The sequence below is a fragment of the Coregonus lavaretus genome, assembly GCF_964263955.1.
Source record: "Coregonus lavaretus genome assembly, contig: HAP1_SCAFFOLD_304, whole genome shotgun sequence".
Taxonomy (NCBI): domain Eukaryota; kingdom Metazoa; phylum Chordata; class Actinopteri; order Salmoniformes; family Salmonidae; genus Coregonus; species Coregonus lavaretus.
In genome coordinates this window covers 391341-415285 of record NW_028162718.1, presented here as the reverse complement: position 1 = coordinate 415285, position 23945 = coordinate 391341, and the positions used below count along the sequence as shown (strand labels likewise).

General features: G+C 42.7%; 1 protein-coding gene across 4 annotated transcripts in view; it reads right to left on the bottom strand.

Annotated features, from left to right (window-relative positions):
* LOC311118981 (ephrin type-A receptor 5-like) overlaps positions 1-23544 on the bottom strand; it is a 152721-nt gene extending 129177 nt beyond the window's left edge. For 3 of the 4 annotated variants that reach the window (XM_084193730.1, XM_084193731.1, XM_084193732.1), the window contains exons 1-2: positions 22758-23146; positions 11994-12058 (exon numbers count right to left, since the gene is read on the bottom strand). In XM_084193730.1, the coding sequence (XP_084049856.1) occupies positions 11994-12058; positions 22758-22869 (177 nt within the window). In that variant the 5' untranslated portion in view covers positions 22870-23146. Of the gene's footprint in view, positions 1-11993; positions 12059-22757; positions 23147-23438 lie in introns of those variants that run through there. The other variant, XM_084193733.1, reaches the window with a different exon arrangement.
* Positions 23545-23945: the final 401 nt, after the last annotated feature.

Here is a 23945-nt window from a genome sequence, read left to right as displayed (position 1 = left end):
AGGCCGGGACAACAATGGACATATTTCTGCTCCAACCCCCATCCCCCAGCCAATTGAAACCTTTCATCCCCCAGCCAATTGAAACCTTTCATCCCCCAGCCAATTGAAACCTTTCATCACCCAGCTAATAGCATCCTTTCATGCCTCCATAATGTCGTCGCCAATACGTGTCTGTGATCTGGTGGAACTGTGTAATGTCCCCATAATCCACTGTCTCTGATGTGGGGCTCCATCCATATATAATCATCTGTGTGATGTAGAAAAGTGTTGCCGGTATGTCAAGTTTAGAATGATCTAGGCTAAAGCTATAGCTGTGAAAACAGGGCTACATAGAAATGTGTCTATGCCCAGAACAGCATCAATGTTCTTGGCATGGATTCTACAGGTGTCTGGAACTCTATTGGAGGAATGTGACACCATTCTTCCACAATAAATTCTATAATTTGGTGCTTTGTTGATGGTGGTGGAAAACGCTGTCTCTGGCGCCGCTCCTGAATCTCCCAGAAGTGTTCAATTTGGTTCAGATCTGGGGCCTAACTGTGAATTTACTGAAATAGGTCTTGCTAAATTTTGCCGTACGTGGAGATTGTAAGATTTGCATGCGCCCCAAATTATTGGGATTTATCAAACTGTCGCATGCAACATATAAGCATGTTTTCATTGATAAAATCAGAGCCATTTTATATTTGTGCGGCCGTGAACCCCGCCTGGAAAACGCCCTCCATTCACCTTCTATGGTAACAAAAATGCCCTCATTTGTTGTATGATTTGGAAATGTTGGAACTGGGCCATGTCCATTTCTAAAAGAAAGTGGTCAATCAGATCATATTTCTGAGAGGGCAGAATTATTTAATATTTTTCTAACAAAACACGCATGCCGCCTATAGCGGACACTGTCCGCATTGTGCATAAATGATAGTAGTGTTTTTCAATGATTGTCTATTCAAACCATTTAAAGTAAATGCTACAGCCCATATAGTGCAAAATAACAATGATTGTTCAATATTTAGTTCATCAATAGATAGTGTTTCTATGTCATGCCTTGGTGTAGGCTCTGAGATCAATAGATAGTGTTTCTATGTCCTGCCTTGGTGTAGGCTCTGAGATCAATAGATAGTGTTTCTATGTCCTGCCTTGGTGTAGGCTCTGAGATCAATAGATAGTGTTTCTATGTCCTGCCTTGGTGTAGGCTCTGAGATCAATAGATAGTGTTTCTATGTCATGCCTTGGTGTAGGCTCTGAGATCAATAGATAGTGTTTCTATGTCCTGCCTTGGTGTAGGCTCTGAGATCAATAGATAGTGTTTCTATGTCCTGCCTTGGTGTAGGCTCTGAGATCAATAGATAGTGTTTCTATGTCCTGCCTTGGTGTAGGCTCTGAGATCAATAGATAGTGTTTCTATGTCCTGCCTTGGTGTAGGCTCTGAGATCAATAGATAGTGTTTCTATGTCCTGCCTTGGTGTAGGCTCTGAGATCAATAGATAGTGTTTCTATGTCCTGCCTTGGTGTAGGCTCTGAGATCAATAGATAGTGTTTCTATGTCCTGCCTTGGTGTAGGCTCTGAGATCAATAGATAGTGTTTCTATGTCCTGCCTTGGTGTAGGCTCTGAGATCAATAGATAGTGTTTCTATGGCCTGCCTTGGTGTAGGCTCTGAGATCAATAGATAGTGTTTCTATGTCCTGCCTTGGTGTAGGCTCTGAGATCAATAGATAGTGTTTCTATGTCCTGCCTTGGTGTAGGCTCTGAGATCAATAGATAGTGTTTCTATGTCCTGCCTTGGTGTAGGCTCTGAGATCAATAGATAGTGTTTCTATGTCATGCCTTGGTGTAGGCTCTGAGATCAATAGATAGTGTTTCTATGTCCTGCCTTGGTGTAGGCTCTGAGATCAATAGATAGTGTTTCTATGGCCTGCCTTGGTGTAGGCTCTGAGATCAATAGATAGTGTTTCTATGTCCTGCCTTGGTGTAGGCTCTGAGATCAATAGATAGTGTTTCTATGTCATGCCTTGGTGTAGGCTCTGAGATCAATAGATAGTGTTTCTATGGCCTGCCTTGGTGTAGGCTCTGAGATTAAATAGGCTATGATGTCACGCTCCTATCTCAGTCACAGCAGTACTGCATACTGACTAGGCCACCAGTCTAGTAGCCAGAATAGATTCCGACCTTATACCTGCTTACAGCTGCACTGGGGTCAGACAGGCTTCCTGTTTACAGTGCATTCGGAAAGTATTCAGACCCTTTCCACATTTTGTTAGGTTACAGCCTTAATCTAAAATGGATTAAATAAATGTTCTCATCAATCTAAACACAATACCCCATAAAAAACAGACCCTTTGCTATAAGAGTCAAAATTGATGCATCCTGTTTCCATTGATCATCCTTGAGATGTTTCTACAACTTGATTGGAGTCCACCTGTGGTAAATTCAATTGGTTGGACATGATTTGGAAAGGCACACACCTGTCTAGATAAGGTCCCACAGTTGACAGTACATGTCAGAGCAGAAACCAAGCCATGAGGTCGAAGGAATTGTCCGTAGAGCTCTGAGACAGGATTGTGTCGAGGCACAGATCTGGGGAAGGGTACCAAAAAATGTCAGCAGCATTGAAGGTCCCCAAGAGCACAGTGGCCTCCATCATTCTTAAATGGAAGAAGTTTGGAACCACCAAGACTCTTCCAGGGAGGTGACCAAGAACCCGATGGTAACTCTGACAGAGCTCCAGAGTTCCTTGTGGAGATGGGAGAACCTTCCAGAAGGACAACCATCTCTGCAGCACTCCACCAATCAGGCCTTTATGGTAGAGTGGCCAGACAGAAGCCACTCCTCAGTAAAAGGCACATGACAGCCCGCATGGAGTTTGCCAAAAGCCACCTAAAGTACTCTTACCATGAGAAACAAGATTCTCTAGTCTGATGAAATCAAGATTGAAATATTTAGCCTGAATACCAAGAGCCACGTCTGGAGGAAACCTGGCACCATCCCTACGGTGAAGCATGGTGGTGGTAGCATCATGCGGTGGGGATGTTTTTCAGCGGCAGGGACTGGGAGACTAGTCAGGATCGAGGGAAAGATGAATTGAGCAAAGTACAGAGAGATCCTTGATAAAAACCTACTCCAGAGCGCTCATGACCTCAGACTGGGGTGAAGGTTCACCTTCCAACAGGACAACGACCCTAAGCAAACAGCCAAGATAATGCAGGAGTGGCTTCGGGACAAGTCTCTGAATGTCCTTGAGTGGCCCAGCCAGAGCCCGGACTTGAATCCGATCGAACATCTCTGGAGAGACCTGAAAATAGCTGTACAGCGATGCTCCCCATCCAACATGACAGAGCTTGAGAGGATCTGCAGAGAAGAATGGGAGAAACTCCCCAAATACAGGTGTGCCAAGCTTGTAGCGTCATACCCAAGAAGACACGAGGCTGTAATCGCTGCTTAAGGTGCATCAACAAAGTACTGAGTAAAAGGTCTGAATACTTATGTAAATGTCATATTTCAGTTTTTTACGTTTAATAAAAAAAACTGTTTTTACTTTGTCATTATGGGGTATTGTGTGTACAGTCGAGGTCAAACGTTTTGATAATGACACAAATACTAATTTTCACAAAGTCTGCTGCCTCAGTTTTTATGATGGCAATTTGCATATACTCCAGAATGTCATGAAGAGTGATCAGATGAATTGCAATGAATTGCAAAGTCCCTCTTTGCCATGAAAATGAACTTAATCCCCCAAAAACATTTCCACTGCATTTCAGCCCTGCCACAAAAGGACCAGCTGACATCATGTCAGTGATTCTCTCGTTAACACAGGTGAGAGTGTTGATGAGGACACGGCTGGAGATCACTCTGTCATGCTGATTGAGTTAGAATAACAGACTGGAAGCTTTAAAAGGAGGGTGGTGCTTGAAATCATTGTTCTTCCTCTGTTAACCATGGTTACCTGCAAGGAAACACGTGCCGTCATCATTGCTTTGCACAAAAAGGGCTTCACAGGCAAGGATATTGCTGCTAGTAAGATTGCACCTAAATCAACCATTTATCGGATCATCAAGAACGTCAAGGAGAGAGGTTCAATTGTTGTGAAGAAGGCGTCAGGGCGCCCAAGAAAGTCCAGCAAGCGCCAGGACCGTCTCCTAAAGATGATTCAGCTGCGGGATCGGGGAACCACCAGTGCAGAGCTTGCTCAGAAATGGCAGCAGGCAGGTGTGAGTGCATCTGCACACACAGTGAGGCGAAGACTTTTGGAGGATGGCCTGGTGTCAAGAAGGGCAGCAAAGAAGCCACTTATCTCCAGGAAAAACATCAGGGACAGACTGATATTCTGCAAAAGGTACAGGGATTGGATTGCTGAGGACTGGGGTAAAGTCATTTCCTCTGATGAATCCCCTTTGCGATTGTTTGGGGCATCCGGAAAACACCTTGTCCTGAGAAGACAAGGTGAGCGCTACCATCAGTCCTGTGTCATGCCAACAGTAAAGCATCCTGAGACCATTCATGTGTGGGGTTGCTTCTCAGCCAAGGGAGTGGGCTCACTCACAATTTTGCCTAAGAACACAGCCATGAATAAAGAATGGTACCAACACATCCTCCGAGAGCAACTTCTCCCAACCATCCAAGAACAGTTTGGTGACAACCAATGCCTTTTCCAGCATGATGGAGCACCTTGCCATAAGGCAAAAGTGATAACTAAGTGGCTCGGGCAACAAAACATCAACATTTTGGGTCCATGGCCAGGAAACTCCCCAGACCTTAATCCCATTGAGAACTTTTCCTCAAGAGGCGGGTGGACAAACAAAACCCCACAAATTCTGACAAACTCCAAGCATTGATTATGCAAGAATGGGCTGCCATCAGTCAGGATGTGGCCCAGAAGACACGACGTCTTCTACCCCCCCAAGCCATAAGACTCCTGAACAGCTAATCATGGCTACTCGGACTATTTGACACCACCTCTTCTAACGCTGCTGCTACTCTCTGTTTATTATTTATGTATAGTTAAATTAACTCTACCCACATGTACATATTGCCTCAATTACCTCGACTAACCAGTGCCCCCACACATTGACTCTGCACCGGTACCCCCCTGTATATAGCCTCCCTACTGTTATTTTATTTTACTGCTGCTCTTTAATTATTTTGTATTAATATTTTTTACTGATCTATTTCTTTACTTAACACATATTTTTCTTAAAATCTGCATTGTTGGTTAAGGGCTTGTAAGTAAGCATTTCACTGTAAGGTCTACACCTGTTGTAATCGGTGCATGTGGCAAATACAATTTGATTTGATTTGATTTGAGGTATGGCTCAGAAAACGTACCTCAATACAGGGATGAGAAATTGCGTTGTACTCAGAATTGTCCCATTATCCTAATTGTTACAACGAGAAGATTGAACGACTGCTAAAAAACTAGGTTGTGTAACATGGGACAGAACAATTCAAAAAGCAAATGTGATTTTCACATCTGAAAATGCAAATCCACATTAGAATGTTATTGTGTCTGTCTGTCTGCCTGTCTACCTGTCTGTCTGCCTGTCTGTCTGCCTGCCTGACTGTCTGCTTGACTGCCTGCCTGTCTGTCTGTCTGCCTGTCTGTCTGTCTGCCTGCCTGTCTGTCTGTCTGTCTGCCTGTCTGTCTGCCTGACTGTCTGCTTGACTGCCTGTCTGCCTGCCTGTCTGCTTGACTGACAGTCTGTCTGCCTGTCTGTCTGTCTGTCTGCCTGTCTGTCTGCCTGCCTGCCTGTCTACCTGTCTGTCTACCTGCCTGCCTGCCTGCCTGTCTGTCTGTCTACATGCAGGTGTCTGTGCTGAGTCTGAGGTCTAAGTGGACCCCTGATGACACCCCCAGCAGAGTAGAACACACACACACACACACACACACACACACACACACACAGCAGAGTAGAACACACACACACACACCCAGCAGAGTAGAACACACACACACACACACACACACACACACACACACACACACACCCAGCAGAGTAGAACACACACACATACACACACACACACACACACACACACACACCCAGCAGAGACCACAGTGACAAATCCTCTTAACGCTGATAAACAGGAGGTAAAGTAACAGGTTGGACTGGGCTTTAAGACAGATTAGGCCTAACACACTAACAGCACCCTACTCCATATATAGTGCACTACAGTTAGGAAGCACCCAGAAAGATGTAACAAGGTGCTCTTAAAATTGAGACACCCAGAAAGATGTAACAAGGTGCTCTTAACAACGACTTGAAGTACAGTACACTCACACAAAGGGTTTACCCAGGATGTACCAGAGATGCAATGAGTGGACAAAACATTAGGAACACCTTCCTAATTTTGAGTTGCACCCCCTTTTGCCCTCAGAAAAGCTTCAATTCGCCTGTGCATGGACTCTACAAGGTGTCGAAAGCGTTCCACAGGGATGCTGGCCCATGTTGACTCCAATGCTTCCCACAGTCCTTTGGGTGGTGGACCACTCTTGATACACACAGTAAACTATTGACGTGAAAAACCAAGAATTGTTGCAGTTCTTGACACACTCAAACCGGTATGCCTGGCACCTACTACCATACCCCATTCAAAGGCATTTAAATATTTTGTCTTGCCCATTCACCCTCTGAATGGCACACATACGCAATCAAGGTCTCAATTATCTCAAAGCTTAAAAATCCTTCTTTAACCTGTCTCCTCCCCTTCATCTACACTTATTGGAGTGGATTTAACAAGTGACATCAATAAGGGATCATAGCTTTCACCTGGATTTACTTGATCAGTCTATGTCATGGAAAGAGAAGGTGTTCTTAATGTTTTGTATACTCAGTGCAATTGGCCAGTGTCACTGGGTTTACTTTGCAATGTTTGTGTTTCTATCTAGAAATCCTGATCATAAAGTTTATTAGCACTGTGTAAGTATCCTTAGAGACCTCTACCATCCGGTTCTCTGTACCTATAGACAGAACAACTGTGTGTTAGATAATAGAAAGCATTCATTAACCTGACCTTTACCTGACTTTTATCTGACCTTTATCTGACCTTTACCTGTGTTCTTCCTCCCAGCATCTTTTTATCCTTCTCTATTTCGTCCCCTTCATTTCCTCCTCTCTATCCTCCCTGAATCCCCCCTTCACTTCAAACCATCCCTATTTCTGGGGCTCAACTGTGCACTAAACATCACACACACTCCAAACCCAAGTGCTCAGTCTCTAGGCATCCCCTCTAGCCCCTCATTACAGAATGAGAGAGAGAGAGAGAGAGAGAGAGAGAGAGAAGGAGAGAGAGAGAGAGACAGCTGAGAAGGAGAGAAAGAGAGAGAGAGAAGAGACAGCTGAGAGGGAGAGAAAGAGAGAAATAGAGAGAAAGAGAGAACTAAGAGAGCTGAGATGGAGAGCAGTTTGGACTGGTTGAAGCCTAGTGGGATGGATTATTTCTAAAGTGTTTAAGTCTGCGGTGAATCATCATAATCTGGTAAGAGTCTGCAGTTAAAATGTTAAAATAGCTACATGTACATACAGTGGGGAAAAATAGTATTTAGTCAGCCACCAATTGTGCAAGTTCTCCCACTTAAAAAGATGAGAGAGGCCTGTAATTTTCATCATAGGTACACGTCAACTATGACAGACAAATTGAGATTTTTTTTCTCCAGAAAATCACATTGTAGGATTTTTAATGAATTTATTTGCAAATTATGGTGGAAAATAAGTATTTAGTCAATAACAAAAGTTTCTCAATACTTTGTTATATACCCTTTGTTGGCAATGACACAGGTCAAACGTTTTCTGTAAGTCATCACAAGGTTTTCACACACTGTTGCTGGTATTTTGGCTCATTCCTCCATGCAGATCTCCTCTAGAGCAGTGATGTTTTGGGGCTGTCGCTGGGCAACACAGACTTTCAACTCCCTCCAAAGATTTTTATTGGGGTTGAGATCTGGAGACTGGCTAGGCCACTCCAGGACCTTGACCGAAGCCACTCCTTCGTTGCCCGGGCGGTGTGTTTGGGATCATTGTCATGCTGAAAGACCCAGCCACGTTTCATCTTCAATGCCCTTGCTGATGGAAGGAGGTTTTCACTCAAAATCTCACGATACATGGCCCCATTCATTCTTTCCTTTACACGGATCAGCCGTCCTGGTCCCTTTGCAGAAAAACAGCCCCAAAGCATGATGTTTCCACCCCCATGCTTCACAGTAGGTATGGTGTTCTTTGGATGCAACTCAGCATTCTTTGTCCTCCAAACAAGACGAGTTGAGTTTTTACCAAAAAGTTATATTTTGGTTTCATCTGACCATATGACATTCTCCCAATCCTCTTCTGGATCATCCAAATGCACTCTAGCAAACTTCAGACGGGCCTGGACATGTACTGGCTTAAGCAGGGGGACACGTCTGGCACTGCAGGATTTGAGTCCCTGGCGGCGTAGTGTGTTACTGATGGTAGGCTTTGTTACTTTGGTCCCTGCTCTCTGCTGGTCATTCACTAGGTCCCCCCGTGTGGTTCTGGGATTTTTGCTCACCGTTCTTGTGATCATTTTGACCCCACGGGGTTAGATCTTGCGTGGAGCCCAAGATCGAGGGAGATTATCAGTGGTCTTGTATGTCTTCCATTTCCTAATAATTGCTTCCACAGTTGATTTCTTCAAACCAAGCTGCTTACCTATTGCAGATTCAGTCTTCCCAGCCTGGTGCAGGTCTACAATTTTGTTTCTGGTGTCCTTTGACAGCTCTTTGGTCTTGGCCATAGTGGAGTTTGGAGTGTGACTGTTTGAGGTTGTGGACAGGTGTCTTTTATACTGATAACAAGTTCAAACAGGTGCCATTAATACAGGTTACGAGTGGAGGACAGAGGAGCCTCTTAAAGAAGAAGTTACAGGTCTGTGAGAGCCTGAAATCTTGCTTGTTTGTAGGTGACCAAATACTTATTTTCCACCATAATTTGCAAATAAATTCATAAAAAATCCTACAATGTGATTTTCTGGAGAAAAAAATGCTCAATTTGTCTGTCATAGTTGACGTGTACCTATGATGTAAATTACAGGCCTCTCTCATCTTTTTAAGTGGGAGAACTTGCACAATTGGTGGCTGACTAAATATTTTTTTTTCCCCACTGTAAGTTATTGTCTCAACTGTATCAAAATGTCATTTTCATTGCTAGCTACTGTTAGCTATATAGCTATTTGGTTTGATTTTTATAGTGGTACCTGTATGCATCTGTCCAGCTAGCTAGCAATGAAAGAGTATCATCTTGTCATGCATGGCTTAGCACATCAGCAATCAACATTAACAGCAGAATGCAACTGGCTAGCTCATCTAGCTGTCTTAACATTTCTTCGTCCCGCAATGAGCCATCAGTAAAAAATAGCTTGTTGCGGGATGAAGCAAGCTATAGCTAGACAGATGCATACAGGTACCGTTATACAAATCAAACCAAATTGTATTGGTCACATTCACATATTTAGCAGATGTTATTGCGGGTGTAGCGAAATGCTATAGCTTGCTTCATCCCGCAACAAGCCATTGTTTACAGATTGCTCGTTGCAGGACAAAGCGACGTTAACATTTACATTTTTACATTTTAGCTGAGCTAGCCAGTTGTATTCTGCTGTTAATGTTGATTGCTGATGTGCTAAGCCATGCATGACATGATGATCATCTTTGTCATGTTTGCCAATTTGTCATGTTTAACTAGCTAGCTACCGAAAATAGACACTGCGGTGCGAATGCTAAGTGATTGGCAAGCTAATCAAACCCCATGTTACGTTATAGGGACACATGCTAAGTTGGCTAGCTAGATAGCCACGATGCTCAACTAGCTGGCTAGCTAGATGGATACCATTTTCATCTAGCCAGCTGGTAATTATGAAGCTAAACATTTGCTAAATCTAGCTAGTTATCTTGTGTCTGCATTGCCATTGTTGGACGGAAAGCAGGTTCAGGGTCACAGCTGTAGCAGTCAACGGGCAACAACAAGCTATAGGACATGAATTAATTCATGTTTTAACCTATTTTTCTGGAATTTGTCTTGCCTCCAGTACAAGGAGATGATCGAGGGTGAACAAGCAACGCTTCAGGTATTTTGTCTTTGTACTTTGAGCTTATTGCTTGACCTTGGGGGTCAATTAATATGTTATTGCTGCTATGCAGGTTTTAATGTATTGTCTATTTGTCTGCTTTCTTCCTTTACAGCTTTAACTGTCTGGAGCCTGGTGTTGTTGTGGCCAAGGAGCTTTCACTCAGATGGAACCAGGTTTCAGCTGCTGTGCAACGTTGACGTCCTTCCTCCCAGAGATGTGAAAGCATTCCCTGGACTGGACACAACCCGGCAAACATATATTTTTGAGAAGATCAATACTTTTATAATGAAAAGGCCATGGACATTACATGTCCTACACCAAAGGAGAGGACAGAAATATGCTCTCAGGCTCGATTCCTTTGTTCATATAATAACATGACCTGAACCAAAGTTACTCAAAGGATCTTATGATATGGGCCTAGGTCTAGATATTGTTTTTACCTAAGCCTTTATGTGTTTTAAGTTTTGTCCTGATTGTAGGCTACTACCTTTAGCACTTGAAGTTAATAAAGTATTTGATTGTTGACATGTTTTCTTTGTTTTTTAAGCACTACCTCACTGCTTTAGCACATGGCCACAGTCACATGTTCCAACGTGAATCCGCTAAGAGATGGGTGGGTCTAAGGCTTAAGAGGGTGTGAACCATGCTAAATGGGCGTAAACAATGATCAGCACTGTAGCTGTGTTCTATCTACAGTGAGGGAAAAAAGTATTTGATCCCCTGCTGATGTTGTACGTTTGCCCACTGACAAAAGAAATGATCAGTCTATAATTTTAATGGTAGGTTTATTTGAACAGTGAGAGACAGAATAACAACAACAAAATCCAGAAAAACTCATGTCAAAAATGTTATAAATTGATTTACATTTTAAATGAGGGAAAGAAGTATTTGACCCCCTCTCAATCAGAAAGATTTCTGGCTCCCAGGTGTCTTTTATACAGGTAACGAGCTGAGATTAGGCGCACACTCTTAAAGGGAGTGCTCCTAATCTCAGCTTGTTACCTGTATAAAAGGCACCTGTCCACAGAAGCAATCAATTAGATTCCAAACTCTCCACCATGGCCAAGACCAAAGAGCTCTCCAAGGATGTCAGGGACAAGATTGTAGACCTACACAAGGCTGGAATGGGCTACAAGACCATCGCCAAGCAGCTTGGTGAGAAGGTGACAACAGTTGGTGCGATTACCCGCAAATGGAAGAAACACAAAATAACTGTCAATCTCCCTCGGCCTGGGGCTCCATGCAAGATCTCACCTCGTGGAGTTGCAATGATCATGAGAACGGTGAGGAATCAGCCCAGAACTTCCCCCTCCCCTCCATTCTCCCCTCCCCTCCATTTAACCCCCTCCCCTCCCTTCTCCCCCCCCCTCCCCTCCCCTTCAATCAAAATCAATCAAATTTATTTATTAAGCCCGTTTTACATCAGCAGATGTCACAAAGTGCTTTACAGAAACCCAGCCTAAAACCCCAGACAGCAAGCAATGCAGATGTAGAAGCACGGTGGCTAGGAAAAACTCCCTACAAAGGCAGAAACCTATGAAGAAACCTAGAGAGGAACCAGGCTCTGAGGGGTGGCCAGTCCTCTTCTGGCTGTGCCGGGTGGAGATTATAAGAGTACATGGCCATTTAAGGCCAGATCGTTCTTCAAGATGTTCAAACGTTCATAGATGACCAGCAGTGTCAAATAATAATCAAAGTGGTTGTAGAGGGTGCAACAGGTCAGCACCTCAGGAGTAAATGTCAGTTGGCTTTTCATAGCCGAGCATTCAGAGGTCGAGACAGCAGGTGAGGGAGAGAGGGAGAGAGAGAGAGTGGAAAACAGCGGGTCCGGGACAAGGTAGTGTGAGGATTGGTTCAGGCAGACTGAAAAGGAGACTGAGTTTGTGTGATTTGTGTGAGCATGTATGAAGTGACACTCACCCCATTCTTTGGGTAGGCTATCCACCCCAGGTCCCCCATGACAGAACGAGAGTCCAGTAAGTTCACTGCAGGAACACAAGAAGAAAACTGTCAGTATATAGAGTCGTGGTCAAAAGTTTTAAGAATGGACACAAGTATTGGTCTTCACAAAGTTTGCTGCTTCAGTGTTTTTAGATATTTTTTGTCAGATGTTACTATGGTATACTGAAGTATAATTACAAGCATTCCATAAGTGTCAAAGGCTTTTATTGACAATTATATTAAGTTTATGCAAAGAGTCAATATTTCAGTGTTGACCCTTCTTTTTCAAAACCTCTGCAATCCGCCCTGGCATGCTGTCAATTAACTTCTGGGCCACATCCTGACTGATGGCAGCCCATTGTTGCATAATCAATGCTTGGAGTTTGTCAGAATTTGTGGGGTTTTGTTTGTCCACCCGCCTCTTGAGGATTGACCACAAGTTCTCAATGGGATTAAGGTCTGGGGAGTTTCCTGGCCATGGACCCAAAATGTCGATGTTTTGTTGCCCGAGCCACTTAGTTATCACTTTTGCCTTATGGCAAGGTGCTCCATCATGCTTGAAAAGGCATTGGTTGTCACCAAACTGTTCTTGGATGGTTGGGAGAAGTTGCTCTCGGAGGATGTGTTGTTAACATTCTTTATTCATGGCTGTGTTCTTAGGCAAAATTGTGAGTGAGCCCACTCCCTTGGCTGAGAAGCAACCCCACACATGAATGGTCTCAGGATGCTTTACTGTTGGCATGACACAGGACTGATGGTTTTCCGGATGGTTTTCCGGATGCCCCAAACAATCACAAAGGGGATTCATCAGAGAAAATGACTTTACCCCAGTCCTCAGCAGTCCAATCCCTCCCTGTACCTTTTGTAGAATATCAATATGTCCCTGATGTTTTTCCTGGAGATAAGTGGCTTCCTCGCTGCCCTTCTTGACACCAGGCCATCCTCCAAAAGTCTTCGCCTCACTGTGCGTGCAGATGCACTCACACCTGCCTGCTGCCATTTCTGAGCAAGCTCTGCACTGGTGGTGCCCCGATCCCGCAGCTGAATCAACTTTAGGAGACAGTCCTGGCACTTGCTGGACTTTCTTGGGCGCCCTGAAGCCTTCTTCACAACAATTGAACCTCTCTCCTTGAAGTTCTTGATGATCCGATAAATGGTTGATTTTGGTGCAATCTTACTAGCAGCAATATCCTTGCCTGTGAAGCCCTTTTTGTGCAAAGCAATGATGACGGCACGTGTTTCCTTGCAGGTAACCATGGTTAACAGAGGAAGAACAATGATTTCAAGCACCACCCTCCTTTTAACCCAATCAGCATGTCAGAGTGATCTCCAGCCTTGTCCTTGTCAACACTCTCACCTGTGTTAACGAGAGAATCACTAACATGATGTGGTCCTCTGTAGCTCAGCTGGTAGAGCAAGGCGCTTGTAACGCCAAGGTAGTGGGTTCGATCCCCGGGACCACCCATACACAATAAAATACACAAAAAAACGTATGCACGCATGACTGTAAGTCGCTTTGGATAAAAGCGTCTGCTAAATGGCATATTATATGTCAGCTGGTCCTTTTGTGCAGAGCTGAAATGAAGTGGAAATGTTTTTTGGGGATTAAGTTCATTTTCATGGCAAAGAGGGACTTTGCAATCAATTGCAATTCATCTGATCACTCTTCATAACATTCTGGAGTATATGCAAATTGCCATCATAAAAACTGAGGCAGCAGACTTTGTGAAAATTAATATTTGTGTCATTCTCAAAACTTTTGACCACGACTGTAGAACACATTTGGGAAGCTTTTAAATTAAAAACACTTATTTCACATAGCCCTTGGACCCAAATTGTAGTGATCCTTCAGTGAGCCACACGATAGCCGTATGAACTCTGAAACAGACCTACTGGAAACTGAACAGTATAGACAGACCTACATGAAACTGAACAGTATAGACAGACCTACATGAAACTGAACAGTATAGACAGACCTACTGAACAGTATAGACAGACCTACTGAACAGTATAGACAGACCTACTGAACAGTATAGACAGACCTACTGAACAGTATAGACAGACCTACTGAACAGTATAGACAGACCTACTGGTAACTGAACAGTATAGACAGACCTACTGGAAACTGAACAGTATAGACAGACCTACTGGAAACTGAACAGTATAGACAGACCTACTGGTAACTGAACAGTATAGACAGACCTACTGGAAACTGAACAGTATAGACAGACCTACTGGAAACTGAACAGTCTAGACAGACCTACTGAACAGTATAGACAGACCTACTGGAAACTGAACAGTATAGACAGACCTACTGGTAACTGAACAGTATAGACAGACCTACTGGAAACTGAACAGTATAGACAGACCTACTGGAAACTGAACAGTATAGACAGACCTACTGAACAGTATAGACAGACCTACTGGAAACTGAACAGTCTAGACAGACCTACTGAACAGTATAGACAGACCTATTGGTAACTGAACAGTATAGACAGACCTACTGGTAACTGAACAGTATAGACAGACCTACTGGAAACTGAACAGTATAGACAGACCTACTGAACAGTATAGACAGACCTACTGAAAAGTATAGACAGACCTACTGGTAACTGAACAGTATAGACAGACCTACTGGAAACTGAACAGTATAGACAGACCTACTGAACAGTCTAGACAGACCTACTGAACAGTATAGACAGACCTACTGGTAACTGAACAGTATAGACAGACCTACTGGTAACTGAACAGTATAGACAGACCTACTGGAAACTGAACAGTATAGACAGACCTACTGGAAACTGAACAGTATAGACAGACCTACTGGATCTGAACAGTATAGACAGACCTACTGAACAGTATAGACAGACCTACTGGAAACTGAACAGTCTAGACAGACCTACTGAACAGTATAGACAGACCTACTGGTAACTGAACAGTATAGACAGACCTACTGGTAACTGAACAGTATAGACAGACCTACTGGAAACTGAACAGTATAGACAGACCTACTGGTAACTGAACAGTATAGACAGACCTACTGAACAGTATAGACAGAACTACTGAACAGTATAGACAGAACTACTGAACAGTATAGACAGACCTACTGGTAACTGAACAGTATAGACAGACCTACTGGTAACTGAACAGTATAGACAGACCTACTGGAAACTGAACAGTCTAGACAGACCTACTGAACAGTATAGACAGACCTACTGGTAACTGAACAGTATAGACAGACCTACTGGTAACTGAACAGTATAGACAGACCTACTGGTAACTGAACAGTATAGACAGACCTACTGAACAGTATAGACAGACCTACTGAACAGTATAGACAGACCTACTGAACAGTATAGACAGACCTACTGAACAGTATAGACAGACCTACTGGTAACTGAACAGTATAGACAGACATACTGGTAACTGAACAGTATAGACAGACCTACTGAACAGTATAGACAGACCTACTGAACAGTATAGACAGACCTACTGAACAGTATAGACAGACCTACTGAACAGTATAGACAGACCTACTGAACAGTATAGACAGACCTACTGAACAGTATAGACAGACCTACTGGTAACTGAACAGTATAGACAGACCTACTGAACAGTATAGACAGACCTACTGAACAGTATAGACAGACCTACTGAACAGTATAGACAGACCTACTGAACAGTATAGACAGACCTACTGGTAACTGAACAGTATAGACAGACCTACTGGTAACTGAACAGTATAGACAGACCTACTGAACAGTATAGACAGACCTACTGAACAGTATAGACAGACCTACTGAACAGTATAGACAGACCTACTGAACAGTATAGACAGACCTACTGGTAACTGAACAGTATAGACAGACCTACTGGTAACTGAACAGTATAGACAGACCTACTGAACAGTATAGACAGACCTACTGAACAGTATAGACAGACCTACTGAACAGTATAGACAGACCTACTGGTAACTGAACAGTATAGACAGACCTACTGAACAGTATAGACAGACCTACTGAACAGTATAGACAGACCTACTGGTAACTGAACAGTATAGACAGACCTACTGAACAGTATAGACAGACCTACTGAACAGTATAGACAGACCTACTGAACAGTATAGACAGACCTACTGGTAACTGAACAGTATAGACAGACCTACTGGAAACTGAACAGTATAGACAGACCTACTGGTAACTGAACAGTATAGACAGACCTACTGAACAGTATAGACAGACCTACTGAACAGTATAGACAGACCTACTGAACAGTATAGACAGACCTACTGGTAACTGAACAGTATAGACAGACCTACTGGAAACTGAACAGTCTAGACAGACCTACTGAACAGTATAGACAGACCTACTGGTAACTGAACAGTATAGACAGACCTACTGGTAACTGAACAGTATAGACAGACCTACTGAACAGTATAGACAGACCTACTGAACAGTATAGACAGACCTACTGAACAGTATAGACAGACCTACTGAACAGTATAGACAGACCTACTGGTAACTGAACAGTATAGGCAGACCTACTGGTAACTGAACAGTATAGACAGACCTACTGGTAACTGAACAGTATAGACAGACCTACTGGTAACTGAACAGTATAGACAGACCTACTGGTAACTGAACAGTATAGACATACCTACTGAACAGTATAGACAGACCTACTGAACAGTATAGACAGACCTACTGAACAGTATAGACAGACCTACTGAACAGTATAGACAGACCTACTGGTAACTGAACAGTATAGACAGACCTACTGGTAACTGAACAGTATAGACAGACCTACTGAACAGTATAGACAGACCTACTGAACAGTATAGACAGACCTACTGAACAGTATAGACAGACCTACTGGTAACTGAACAGTATAGGCAGACCTACTGGTAACTGAACAGTATAGACAGACCTACTGGTAACTGAACAGTATAGACAGACCTACTGGTAACTGAACAGTATAGACAGACCTACTGGTAACTGAACAGTATAGACATACCTACTGAACAGTATAGACAGACCTACTGAACAGTATAGACAGACCTACTGAACAGTATAGACAGACCTACTGAACAGTATAGACAGACCTACTGGTAACTGAACAGTATAGACAGACCTACTGGTAACTGAACAGTATAGACAGACCTACTGAACAGTATAGACAGACCTACTGAACAGTATAGACAGACCTACTGAACAGTATAGACAGACCTACTGGTAACTGAACAGTATAGACAGACCTACTGGTAACTGAACAGTATAGACAGACCTACTGAACAGTATAGACAGACCTACTGAACAGTATAGACAGACCTACTGAACAGTATAGACAGACCTACTGGTAACTGAACAGTATAGACAGACCTACTGGTAACTGAACAGTATAGACAGACCTACTGGTAACTGAACAGTATAGACAGACCTACTGGTAACTGAACAGTATAGACAGACCTACTGAACAGTATAGACAGACCTACTGGTAACTGCACAGTATAGACAGACCTACTGAACAGTATAGACAGACCTACTGAACAGTATAGACAGACCTACTGAACAGTATAGACAGACCTACTGGTAACTGAACAGTATAGACAGACCTACTGAACAGTATAGACAGACCTACTGAACAGTATAGACAGACCTACTGAACAGTATAGACAGACCTACTGGTAACTGAACAGTATAGACAGACCTACTGGTAACTGAACAGTATAGACAGACCTACTGAACAGTATAGACAGACCTACTGAACAGTATAGACAGACCTACTGAACAGTATAGACAGACCTACTGGTAACTGAACAGTATAGACAGACCTACTGGTAACTGAACAGTATAGACAGACCTACTGGTAACTGAACAGTATAGACAGACCTACTGGTAACTGAACAGTATAGACAGACCTACTGAACAGTATAGACAGACCTACTGGTAACTGCACAGTATAGACTGACCTACTGAACAGTATAACAGCAGTAAACAAATATAGTAGGAGTGGCCTTTGCAAAATGCTGCAGAATAATAATGCCCCATTTATTAAAGGGCCCAACAACCAATGAAAAGTCAATATTCCTTCACCAATGAAAAGTCATCATTCCTAGCATAACAATCTGTCTATTTGAAGTTTTTTAAAGTAGGTCTTGGTTTGTTCCAGCTGATTGGTGGGCAGGCTAACAGACACGGTCTAGTACATTGGTCCAGCTGATTGGTGGGCAGGCTAACAGACACTGTCTAGTACATTGGTCCAGCTGATTGGTGGGCAGGCTAACAGACACGGTCTAGTACATTGGTCCAGCTGATTGGTGGGCAGGCTAACAGACACGGTCTAGTCCATTGGTCCAGCTGATTGGTGGGCAGGCTAACAGACACTGTCTACTCCAGATAGAATATACCCTAATTAGGAGAAAAATAACTGCATTGTAGTGAAGTCGATGATAACAGGGAGGTTATGTCTTTCTTCAAGACAGGATCTAAGGAGTCAGTCGATGAAAGGACAATCCTTTCCACATGGTGAAACTAAGTGTGGATTATTCTCAGAGTTAGAGAATTAAGATATATTACAAATTATTAATGGTGGTTATCACCATTGAATGACTTATTCCCAGAGTGGATACAAGGATGTGTCTTATTCCCAGAGTGGATACAAGGATGTGTCTTATTCCCAGAGTGGATACAAGGATGTGTCCGGTGTCCTGTGTAGATTGAAGTATGCTCCCTCTAATTTCTCTCTCTCTCCCCCTCTCCTCCCAGAGGACCTGAGCCCTAGGACCCTGCCTCAGGACTACCTGGCCTGATGACTCCTGGCTGTCTCTCTCCCCCTCTCCTCCCAGAGGACCTGAGACCTAGGACCCTGCCTCAGGACTACCTGGCCTGATGACTCCTGGCTGTCTCTCTCCCCCTCTCCTCCCAGAGGACCTGAGACCTAGGACCATGCCTCAGGACTACCTGGCCTGATGACTCCTGGCTGTCCCCAGTCCACCTGGTCGTGCTGCTGCTCCAGTTTCCACTCTTCTGCCTGCGGCTAGGGAACCCTGACCTGTTCACCGGACGTGCTACCTTGTCCCAGACCTGCTATTTTCAACTCTCTCTCTCTACCGCACTGGCTATTTCAACCTATAAATGCCCGGCTATGAAAAGCCAAGTGACATTTACTCCTGATTTACTGACCTGTTGCAACCTCTACAACCACTGTGATTATTATTTTACCCTGCTGGTCATCTATGAACGTTTGAACATCTTGGAGAAAAATCTGGCCTTAATGGCCATGTACTGTTATAATCTCCACCTGGCACAGCCAGAAGAGGACTGGTCACCCCTCAGAGCCTGGTTCCTCTCTACCCAGTACAGCCAGAAGAGGACTGGCCACCCCTCAGAGCCTGGTTCCTCTCTACCCAGTACAGCCAGAAGAGGACTGGCCACCCCTCAGAGCCTGGTTCCTCTCTACCCAGTACAGCCAGATGAGGACTGGCCACCCCTCAGAGCCTGGTTCTTCTCTACCCAGTACAGCCAGATGAGGACTGGCCACCCCTCAGAGCCTGGTTCCTCTCTACCCAGTACAGCCAGAAGAGGACTGGCCACCCCTCAGAGCCTGGTTCCTCTCTACCCAGTACAGCCAGAAGGGGACTGGCCACCCCTCAGAGCCTGGTTCCTCTCTAGGTTTCTTCCTATGTTCCTGCCTTTCTAGGGAGTTTTTCCTAGCCACCGTGCTTCTCCATCTGCATTGCTGCTGTTTGGGGTTTTAGGCTGGGTTTCTGTAAAGCACTTTGTGACATCTGCTGATATAAAAAGGGCTTTATAAATACATTTGATTGATTGACTTGTGAATTCAGCAGCTGACAAGCTACACTAAGCCAGGTGCCAAAACAGTGAGATAATAAAAGTGCTTTATAAATACATTTGATTGATTGATTGATTAACTTGTGAATTCAGCAGCTGACAAGCTACACTAAGCCAGGTGCCAAAACAGTGAGATAATAAAAGTGCTTTATAAATACATTTGATTGATTGATTGATTGACTTGTGAATTCAGCAGCTGACAAGCTACACTAAGCCAGGTGCCAAAACAGTGAGATAATAAAAGTGCTTTATAAATACATTTGATTGATTGATTGAAGGATGTAAGAAGGAAGTAGCGTACCGTCTACATTACATTCAGCAGAAAGGACACATGTTTTATCAGTAAATCCTTCTCTGAGTCCAATAGAAGCAAATTAATTCATAATAATTATTTTAAATGGACAACTCTTTATCCATACACAGTGTGTGTGTATGTGAACAAAAGAAGGATTTTAATCCCAAAATAGATATTTTTAGATGTGTGAAATGAGCAGCGTTATGGCGCTACTTCATTAGATCACCGTGCCTCTATTGTGTTGACGTCAATCCTATCTGTATTAGAGGTTATGTCCCAGAAGTGCCCTTCTTTTGACCAGAACGATATGGGCCCTAGTGCACTATGTAGGGAACATTGTGCCATTTGGGACACACAGCCTCTGAATCAGACCATTAGGCTCATCATCAGCCGGGGCTATTCAACTGCAGCACACACAACCAGGTCCCAATATGGCTCTCTGGTTTTAGACTGGCACAAACACAAGCATTATCAATGCTATTCTACTGTACTCAACACTAGCATTATCAATGCTATTCTACTGTACTCAACACTAGCATTATCAATGCTATTCTACTGTACTCAACACTAGCATTATCAATGCTATTCTACTGTGCTCAACACAAGCATTATCAATGCTATTCTACTGTACTCAACACTAGCATTATCAATGCTATTCTACTGTGCTCAACACAAGCATTATCAATGCTATTCTACTGTACTCAACACTAGCATTATCAATGCTATTCTACTGTACTCAACACTAGCATTATCAATGCTATTCTACTGTGCTCAACACTAGCATTATCAATGCTATTCTACTGTACTCAACACTAGCATTATCAATGCTATTCTACTGTACTCAACACTAGCATTATCAATGCTATTCTACTGTACTCAACACTAGCATTATCAATGCTATTCTACTGTGCTCAACACTAGCATTATCAATGCTATTCTACTGTGCTCAACACAAGCATTATCAATGCTATTCTACTGTACTCAACACTAGCATTATCAATGCTATTCTACTGTGCTCAACACAAGCATTATCAATGCTATTCTACTGTGCTCAACACAAGCATTATCAATGCTATTCTACTGTGCTCAACACAAGCATTATCAATGCTATTCTACTGTGCTCAACACTAGCATTATCAATGCTATTCTACTGTGCTCTTTTTAACTGTCACCAATATTACTGTCATTTTCTAGATTTACATAATAATTTGTGGGAGAGCTTTGACTTTTCAACAAGAAAGAAATATAATGAACAGTATGTCAAGAAATATAATAGACAGTATGTCAAGAAATATAATAGACAGTATGTCAAGAAATATAATAGAGAGTATGTCAAGAAATATAATAGACAGTATGTCAAGAAATATAATGAACAGTATGTCAAGAAATATAATAGACAGTATGTCAAGAAATATAATAGACAGTATGTCAAGAAATATAATAGAGAGTATGTCAAGAAATATAATAGACAGTATGTCAAGAAATATAATAGAGAGTATGTCAAGAAATATAATAGAGAGTATGTCAAGAAATATAATGAACAGTATGTCAAGAAATATAATAGACAGTTTGTCAAGAAATATAATGAACAGTATGTCAAGAAATTAACAGAAAGTTTAGAGGTCAAAATACTATAACTACATTTAAAAGAGAATCTCCTGAGACTGTATTTTAAATATCATTTATCACAAATAGTGTCTGCATGTGTGGTAGAGAGAGGAGGGTTCATATATTTTATGTCTACAAGGGACATTGATGACTTTTTATTACATTTGCATTCATATTTTTACAATTAAGGAGTTCAAATACCATGGTTCCTGTCACAGACAGAACATTTTGAAACCCTTTCCATTACCAAATGTCCCAAATCTATATGGATTTTTATTTTATTTATTTATTTTTCTACCAAATGTCGATCTTGGCTGTATTGAATTCATAGCCTAAATGAGGGGCACTTCACAACCGGACAATGTCATAACTAGTCGATCTGACCTCATGTCTGTCTGGTAGGATAATGACATGATAATGTATGTTAGGTGGTAATGGCATAATTTATCACAGGATATTTAAAATGCTGTTCACGCACAGTCTGCCGGTCAACCAACAAGACGGTTGGAAACACATGGGGAAAAAAGCTGAACTTTCACAGCACTTAGGCTAGCCTATTTTATGTGTACAGCCCGGTAAAGCTTGACTAAATACAATATCCATTTGGGATATATAACAGCTGACACGGTGTCAAGAAGTTGTCATGCTGGTATTGATCCAGAATTAAATGGTCGCTTGGTTCTGTAACAATGCCTGAGAGACTCACTCTATGTATCAATAGCACTGAGACCAAGCATATTTACGAACCATTTAAACGCAAAATGTTAGATAGATGTTTAATCTACACAAAATGTGTAGAACGTCCATAACGAGTAAAAAGCGGTCTCCGTCAATTGCGTTGCGCGTCTCGCAATCAATGCTCTTATGCCAACTGGCATCTTTATCAGTGTAGGGCATCAGCCTTGTTTAAAGGTTATGATTGCCTTAATGGCAAGGTAATCAGAGGTGATTAACACATTGTAAATACATTTATTAACTATGTCCACGTACCTTCATTAGCCGGTATAGAGAGAGTCCTGAGCACCGCGAGGCTGAAAAAGCACGTCCACACTTTCAAGTAAAACAGTCCACCACAATTCCACGCCAGTGTCATTTTTTTCATTTAAAATGGTGACAAAACGAAGGCGTGATGAATGTACGGGTAATTCAGTTTAGTACGGAAACGCTCCTAAAGTGAATAGCGGAGACATCTGCGTCCTTATTTGTCCGTCTATTGAAAGATAAAAGCGTATTATGCTGTGGGTAGGTCCGTCTGTAGGCAGGCACACCGCTAGAGAGAGGAGAAGTGGAGCGCTGAATTTGGAGAGGCAGATGAGAGGCAGAGAGGAGAGCTGCGCAGCGCCGCCAGCCTGAAGCACGTGTGGGCGGAGTGAAGTTCAGAGCAGAGGGAGACTCCAATGGGCATAGAAGCTCTCCACTCCACACTAATACAGACACACACACACACACACACACACACACAGAGCACTACAGCCCGTTACCCTCTGTCAAACAGTACACGAATGACCCCCAATATCGCGCACAACACACCATAGACTGAACCAGAATACGGGTTTAAAGGAGAGGTTGAATATGGCAATTATCCTTTAAACCCAGGAAGCAGCCATTCAACCTGCCTTTCAACTGCTTTTTAAGCTTAATAATGTCAAAATACGTTCATTCGGTACTTACCAAATAATGGAGTTTCGCTGAGCAACTATCATCATTCCTGCCGTTCCAGCCAGTATGTACCAAAAAAAGGTTTAAATAAAAAGTTACATGCAACCAAAAAAGGTATTGTCTGGAAAGTCTGTATTGTTTTTGAGCAAGTGCGCATGCGCCAAAATCCACTTCTGGGAAAATACTGAACGATTTTTGACATTTTTAAACTTGGGCTTAAAAAATAATTGCCACAACGTCTCCTTTGATTCTGGTTCATCCACAGACATGCACGTTGGAGTTTTTTATTTCACGTGTAAAATTAGGACAATATTACTGTTTGTTGAATTGTCAATCATTACAAAAATCTTGTGTCATATAATGATGCAACAATATTTATATTCAGAGGTAAACTGACCTTCAGACTCTCAGGGTCTGATAACAGAGCGTCTGTGTGTTGACAGTGTTGGTATCAAAATAGATAACAAGGACACTCTTAATTTATTGTTTGATATGATTCATAATTGCATGTCAGAGGAT